The sequence below is a fragment of the Cornus florida genome, unplaced genomic scaffold (genome assembly GCF_030987335.1).
Source record: "Cornus florida cultivar Cherokee Brave unplaced genomic scaffold, ASM3098733v1 CherokeeBrave_3.0.0_Hap2_Chr05, whole genome shotgun sequence".
In the NCBI taxonomy this organism is placed as follows: Eukaryota; Viridiplantae; Streptophyta; class Magnoliopsida; order Cornales; family Cornaceae; genus Cornus; species Cornus florida.
In genome coordinates this window covers 116,970,056-116,978,683 of record NW_026775575.1, presented here as the reverse complement: position 1 = coordinate 116,978,683, position 8,628 = coordinate 116,970,056, and the positions used below count along the sequence as shown (strand labels likewise).

General features: G+C 31.1%; 1 protein-coding gene across 1 annotated transcript in view; it reads left to right on the top strand.

Annotated features, from left to right (window-relative positions):
* Positions 1 to 799: 799 nt before the first annotated feature.
* LOC132308916 (uncharacterized) overlaps positions 800 to 8,628 on the top strand; it is a 31,535-nt gene continuing 23,706 nt past the window's right edge. The window contains exons 1-3 of the mRNA XM_059807215.1: positions 800 to 953; positions 1,071 to 1,160; positions 1,277 to 1,388. Coding sequence (XP_059663198.1) covers positions 888 to 953; positions 1,071 to 1,160; positions 1,277 to 1,388 — 268 coding nt within the window. The 5' untranslated portion in view covers positions 800 to 887. The remainder of the gene's footprint in view (positions 954 to 1,070; positions 1,161 to 1,276; positions 1,389 to 8,628) is intronic.

Here is an 8,628-nt window from a genome sequence, read left to right as displayed (position 1 = left end):
GACCATAATATCTCTTTTTATTGAATTACATTTAATATATATTTTTTATCTAAATAAATTATGAAAAAATTTAAATAAATTATGAAAAAATTCATACTAATTTGATGAGATATTTTTTTATTAAATTTGCATAAATTTACTTTCAATTTATTTAATTAATTATTTAAATAAAAAAATTTAGTAGAATTTTTTTAAAAAAATTAATTAATTTTTTAATTTTTAATGAATATATAACACGAAAAGAAGGTATTATAATACGTTTTATTTTAAATAATAAAGTTATAATAATAAGTTAATCAATTTAGAAAATGATACTTACAAATTTATTTATCTATTTTTTCATTTTTATAATAAATTGATACTAAAAATAAAATTAAGGTAAATAGTATCATTATTATTTATATAAGAGAGAAAATAATAAAAATAATTTAATAAGAAATAAAATTTTAATGAAAAAAGGTTAAATAATCTTTTGTGATTAATTTGTCCTTAATTGTAATAAATTAATTATTCAAAGGGCGATTTTTAATTCAAGGAGGTAATTTGTAAAAAAGTAATAGTTTAAGAGAATTTTTTTGTACTTACTTATTATTATTTTATTGAATCAGTGTAGTATTGTTATTCGGATAAAAGATTTTCAAAGCAAAACGACGTAGTTTTGTGCTGGATGCTTTTAACTTTGTCAGCTTGAGCAAAACGACGTAGTTTTGTGCTGGACGCTTTTAACTTCGTGGGATGCTGTCAGCATACTGTGTCTCTCTCTAACCTTCTCTTCTGTTCTCTCGCTAGGGTTTTACGTTCTCTTACTAGGGCTTTTACTTCTTTGGCACTGTGGCCTCTATACTCTCTTTCCTTCACTCGTATTCAAAGCCCTAGAGACAGACCGAATGAAGGTCAAAGTCATATCACGTTCAACAGATGAATGTACTCGTGAACGAAGTCAGGATCTTCAGGTGATTGCTAATTTAAACTTCATAGTTTCTCCCTATCTCTGTACATAGCATTTGGTATATACTCTATTACGCTTTCACTAAAAGTATAATTTTGTGTTGTATTTAAAATTGGATCAGAGGGTCTTTCATAATTTTGATCCCAAGCTTCGAACTCAAGAGAAGGCGATTGAATACATTCGGGCTGTTAGTGCAGCTAAATTAGAGAAGGTAATTTTATTTTGAATAAAATTGTTCCATTTTTAGTTTTATTTTATTTTTTATTTTTTCCTTCAGTTATGCGTGTGTGTAACATCATGATTTTATTTTGTTTTATGAGTCATCAGATATTTGCAAGACCTTTTATTGGGGCAATGGACGGTCATATAGATGCAGTATCATGTATGGCAAAGAACCCGAATCACTTGAAAGGAATATTTTCTGGTTCTATGGATGGAGGTAACTTGGTGACATGGTTAATTTTCATACCATTTGAAATTATTACTTAATTAGATATGTTGTAATGTAGTGGGGTGATGAGGTTGCTGTAAAAGTTCAATTTCTCAGTAATTGAATTTGTAAAAGCCTGGGCACCATTTTATTTTTCAAAGTATTTAGTTTTCTTTGAGCAAAAAACTGCTTTGATGTTTGCTCTCCAAATGAGTTGGTGCACCCTGCGCATCGAATATGTATTTCTAATCTGGTGCATAAGCAACTTAGATTCTAAAAATTAACTTGTAAGTTAATGTATTTCGGACTCTAAAAATTAACTTGTAAGTTAATGTATTTAGGTTGGAGGTGAATTTATGTTAGAATTAAACCATTATGCTACTCCCTGTATGATTCAAGAATCAAATATGATCGACACCTTGATAATCATAATTATGATTGATTCGCGCGTTTAATCCAGATAGCAGGCTTTTACTGCAATATTTGGGAGAAACAAGCATACTGGGCCTGAATTAATTTATTTCTGGACTGTCCCTGTAATGGGTAAACACCGACAATTTTGTGTACGGCTTATCTAATTGGAGCGGTAGGAAGACCACTTAACCAAAGAGTATAGGTGGACCACTGACAATTAAGAAATGGGCCTAGTCTTCTATCCCTTGGAAAGCAGGTACTAAAATCACAAGTTGTAGTTGATTCTGTTATATATATATATATATATATATATATATATATATATATATGTGTGTGTGTATATGTGTATATATATATATATGTGTATATGTGTATATATATATATGTGTGTATATGTGTATATATATATATATGTCTATGTATATGTGGTGTCCACTAATTGTATAGTGTTTAATTAATGCGGTGCAATAAATAATAATTAAATGCGGTGCAATAAATAAGAGGTAAATGCACTTGGTTAATGGTGCATTAAGGATGTTGACTAAAGTTTGGCTATAAATACGGATTATTCATTGTTATATCGATGTACTTGGATTTAAGAGAATAATAAGATATATCTCCTCTCTCTACATTCTTGTGATACCTCCAGATTTTCGGATGCGGGTTCACCAGGCCCATGCCCAATTATCCGAGGATATCAAACCAATTAGCAATAATCGAACACAGAATAATTATATTAAAAGAGATAAATAAAATTTGCTGAAATGAAAACTAAAAGAGTAATCCAATATTTGAAAACCTCAGAATAAATAACTCCATTGATAAATATGATATTTCAGATACAACTGATTCACCACGAACACATATCGTTCTCCAACTTATACAACTCGGGAATCCATCCAGTGGACCCCTAAAATAACCCACTGAACTCAAAAGACTGGAAACAAAACCCAAGTCTAAACACAAAATATATTCCAATGTCGTCGGTGGAGTGAACAACTATATCTGCTCAGCACGATTAAGCTCTGCAGCTTGGAATTGACGAACACCTGTAAAGAATAATAAAAGAGTGGGTCAGGCCCACGAGCAAGTTCTAATCTAGCTGCAATCCATACAGTGACCCGATACGCAGATACACCGTAGATACCTCACAATATCTATCTAGTCCATACATATATATATCCACACTATGGGACATTCACTGAACTACAATAGGGGTCTCAACCTGAATAGAAGACAACATGCGAAAACGCACCCAAAGGTGGGCATGAGTACATAGACCTAACAGGGTACACCTCAACCTACTATAGCTAGCTACGCATCCACTGCATATACGCGTCATAACCAACGAGTCTGAGACTCAAGCTCATCTCGTGGTACCATAACCATATATTTAAAGTCCATTCAAATCCATCCACAGGAACTCCAATAAATCGTTCAGTTTATTCAGCTGCACAGACTTATATAAGAGATCCAGTAAGTCGTTCAGTTTATTCAACTGCATAGACTGAAATATAAGGAGAATTATGTTTTTATAATTCGTACCCTTCTTTCCAAAATAGGTAGGACTAAGTATTTTGAATCAGTCTGTCCCTAGTATGCCACCGTCCCATATCGGTGCATACAATCCACAAAATCCATATAATTGATAGAACAGGTAAAACTATTCTCCAATTAAAATCCATAAGGTAAGAATTAGCATTTTGAGCTAAACCATACCTAGTATGCCACCGTCCCATACCGGTGCATACAATCCTCTATATCCATGTAAATTACAACATTCAAATGATAAGCAAGTAATTTACAATCCAAAACCAAACCCAGATAATTGACAGAATTTTAATGTGAGAATTCAGCAATTAAAATCCAATACATAATTCCAAATAATTGACCAAATTTAATATAAGAATTCAGCAATTATAATCCAATATATGATTCCAAGTAAATTACAAGGCATAAATAATAAGCACGTAATTTATAGTCCAAAACCAACCATCCATATCATTGCAGAATAGTATTTAGTATTTCAGCAACGTAAAACCAAGCGTTAATCCATGTAAAGTTTAATATTCCAACAACCACCTCCAAAACCATAATCCAACTCCAAGCCAAAATCCAGTTAATTGCTTAACAGTGTGTATATTACCACAATTAAATCCTACAATATCATTTCGTTCAAAACCATGCAAACTACAGATTTATAACAGAGTAGTTTAGCAACCAAAATCTGAAACATGCATAGGACCAAATCTGTTCACTAGAAGACCTTAATGTGCATTTAAAACAAGTTTTAAATTCATGCTATACTAATTAAATCACTAATTTAGAATTAAGTAATTTAAATCTTTTCCATCCGTTAATCGCATGCAAATAGGTTTAATTCCGTATTATGCATTCTACTTGTCTACCTGTATAACCACGCACTGAGAACCATTAAGAACACCCAAGTGACATGTTAAACACCTCAGTTTACTTCCAACTCAGTCCCAGACTCACAACCCTCCAACAGTAGCAGGTAATTCGTAATAAAAAAAAAAAAAATCAAAAATGAAATTACAAGAGAGCCTGCTCAATTTTTGGGAAGAGCAGGCTCTTTTAGAGCCTTGAGCCGGCTCCATTACTTCATGGAGCCGGCTCTTTACCTAGAAAAGATGAGGGAGCCGGCTCCCTCATTCCATGGAGCCGGCTCTCTCCCCTTCTAAGAGCCGTCTCCAACCTTTGCAATTCCTGCGACTCTCTGCTTTGCTTTCGGTCACTTTCCACCTCTACCAGCCTTTTTGTTTGGCTTTAACACTGATTCTAAGAATCTTTTTAACCCCCATTAACATCTCCATGGTTGGTTTAAAGTAAATAAAAACAAGCACAGCAAACCAAGTTACAACAGAACTGATCATGCTTTAAGGAACAAAACTGGAACTATTAAGAACGAATGTATTTCAGACCAATTTCTCAGTCAACAGATAGTGCAAGTTTAGCATATAATAATCATGCAAGATCAATTTAAGACTCAATTAATTCCCTAGAGTCTAAAATTACAACCGGACTAACAAGCTTTTCCAAGAAAACTGAAAACTGAGATGTACAAATTCTGTAATAGATTTGATTACAACCTAAACAGATTATCAGTATCATACCATTAACATGTAAGTTTTTAATTTATAATTTAATTAACCCTAGAGATTACCTAGGTGCACAGAACACAAGTCAGAGAGAGAGAGGAAGAAAAGAACTTGCCTTTACAATTTTGGATGAAACCATGTCGCCGTCTTTCTAAGTTTTTCCGGCGATCTCGACTGCCGTCAAGGACTCTCCTACTCGGGTTCTAACCCTCGAATAGCCCTCAACCATCATCCTTGGTCCAGCCCAAATCCCTTGTGCCAAAACCTTCATCCCCTTCTCTTTAAACTCTCTGTTTTTCTCTCTAACTTATAGGTACGTGCAAAGAGTTTTGCTAACCCTAACATTCTCTATATATATGTTAGAACAGAACCCCGTCCATATATAATTAGAGTAAAACCCTAATTAAATCCTAGTCGGCCCATAGAGCAACCTAGGTTACAATACTCAGCCGCCTATACTTGAATTGCTATCAAAACTATAATTGAACTTAAATAACTAACTTAATTTTAATTAAACTAAATAAAGAATAACACAATTAATTAAAATAAATAAACAAATAAAGAATTACACCCTTAATTAAAATAAACAAACAATTAAAAAATAACACAATGAATTAAAATAAACAAACAATTGGAGACATAACCATATAGATACAAAATCAATTTAAAATGCACAAAAATAAAATTTAAATTCCATTTTTATCCCTTTTGAAATTAGGGGTATTACAATTCTTCTCTTTATATTGAAGATATAATTTTATGTTCTATATTTTCTTTTAGATTCACAACACGTTATCAGCACGAGTCTCTAACCAACTGAGACTTGAACCAGAAGCTCTTGCTCCCTCTCTTTATCTCAACTCATATATCTCGCTTGTGATATTAATTTTGATAATTTTTTTTGTTCCTAAATAATTTTGATAAATTATTGGGTTTGTTTGCTTCTCTAAACACAATAGAGAAAATTTTATTTTCTTTCTTACCTCAAAGAATAGCCAATAGAGTAGAGATGAGAGAGGTCAACAGAGATCGGAAGTAGAGAAGAAGAGAGGTCAAAGGTACTTAGTGCCATGGTTGATCATGAAACTTCTTCAATATGGACTACCATTACTCCATCAAGTATTAATTGTTTCTCATTAATAACGGCAATTGATAGTATATATTAAGATAAAATATATCGTGCTTTTATCTTTACATATTGGATTCACCAAATTTTCATAATTTGAAGGATTTGTTGATATTAAATCAATTCTCATTCTTGTACAGACATATACACGTATATATTAATATATTGTTATGAGGGGATATATATGTGTAGGTGAGAGAAAGACAGAAATGGAGTGATTGGTCAAGAAGAGTTGAAAGGCAATGGTTGTTCATGAATTTAGTAGCCTTGTCTGATTGGTGATGGTGACAAAAGTAATGTGCCATTAATGACCCAAACCATTGTAGTCCTCTCTCCCTTAATGGACAAATTAAACCTTTGAATTTAAATCCCATTTTTCTCTCCGACGAAAATAAATTAAATCCAACTTTGTGTTATAGTTGTTATAGATATATATGGGATTCACTCCCTATTAATATGTTTAGTGCATTGTCCATATAATTATATGAAGCATGTATAAGTAGAGTTATTATTACTGGGCATGAATTATATATGTATACATTTCATATGTGATATATAAAGTAATCTAAGTGGCTAACATAAAAGACCTACCTTATCATATATATTTATATATATAGATCAATATGCGTATATTGCAAATGTTGTTTACTTAGATAATTTGTTTATATATTGATCTTTAATGAATAATATTTTAGTTATCTCTAATGAATTATATATTAGTTGATCAATTATAACGTTTCTATTATTAACAAATTTATTTACATAATATTGTAATCAACTAAGCATATATATATACTATTTGTGTACGTAATCAATAAGGTTGGTTTTTACTGTTTTATTGCTCTATGACCGATTTTACTATCATTACTATTTCATTAATTCAAGTAAGGTTTTACCACATTTTGTTTAATAATTTATTGAGTGTTTTTTATGATTCATTCAAATTTAGAAAATGTTTTGTGACATGACAAAGGCTTGATAATATAGTTGGTCAAAATATCATTAAGAATTTCATATTTGGACCAAAAACAAGCAAGAGGTGGAACGTGTATATGTGATATTAGATATTGACTCGTTATATATGAACTAAAGCGATATCTAATTTGCCCAACTACTGTGAATTTAGATGGGGATTATGGATCACCGTTCGAAGTAACTAAGAACCAAGAAATTGTAGGCATAATTATTTTTGATGAGATACATTTTATGATATTGAGATTACAAATAAATTGAGAAATCAAGAGTCCTTGCAGGATTGCACAAAAGTAATGATTCATGATAACTTGAAAATTGAATATCTCACGGTATAAAACCACTTATCTTATGGTAAAAATCATAAAGTATTGTAATCTTTCTAAAAAGCTCAGCATGTGGATAAAACTGTGGTTGCAGGATTATGAAATTATTGACGAATATAATTCGGCCTTGTTGATAATCAGCTATATTGAGATAACGTAGAGAAATAATTACTCATGAGTATATGTTAAAAAGAATATATCATCCACTTATCACGCGAAGAGTGTAGATTCATGAAATACTTGATGTGGAGTAAGTATTACTGAAAGTTATATATTGACAAAGAGATACTCTACTGATCATGTTGAATGCATGGATTTATGTAAACCTGATATCGTTGTGACAGAGTAAAATAATGAGTTTTTATTGAGATATTACCAATACCACTAGATTGAAAACGATTTCTAAAGCGAAATCTGCTCATTTAACAGTGTCAATGGTCGTGGATATAGTCATGGTAGAATTAACTACCAACGCCATGGAGGTTATCACTATAATTTCATATTGTATCCTTAAAGATGGGACCACATTAATATGAAACAAGCAAAAGGGGAGAATTTGCCTCGACCTTTATAGCACGTGTTGCTTGTTATCAATGTGAAATTGATCAGTGTGTTAATGAAAATTTGATCAACGTGAAATTAATAATTATCAATGTAACATCGAAGAGGAAAAGGTTGCACAATCTGTTTCTAAAGTATTTATTTGATTCTTACCATATGCTTTAAAGCATTTAATTGATTTTTACTAAGTCACAATCTAAGAAAATGGGACAAAGATATAAATGAATTTTACATGATGCTTGTGAATATTTCAGCTTTTATGAGGTAACTAATTTTTTGATTAGTAATATCCATACTGCTTATTTATACTTCCTTTTATCATCTATTTTATGAAGTATGTTTTATTTTTTTTTATGTCAAGGTTAAAATGAAGTTTGTAGGCAAGGACCTGCACAAAATTACATTAACTCAACGTAAGGATATATGTTTTGTGGACAGTAAGACCATCAATCCTTCGTTATTGAAAAGATTTTCCGTAACAAAATAAAGGTAATGTAAAATATAATTTGTCTCACTTCCATTAAGAAATATATATTAGATAAATTTTATTTTTTTATGCATATTATTATATCACTAATAGCATGTTTATTTATTTTATATTCACAGTAAATTTTTCTATTGTTTGCTTATGAAATATATTGATCTCCAGTTATAAGTTGTCTTTATTGCACGATGTGTTGATTATCATTTAAATAAGATTATTTTCTCACCTTGAGGGGGAAGAAAGGGTA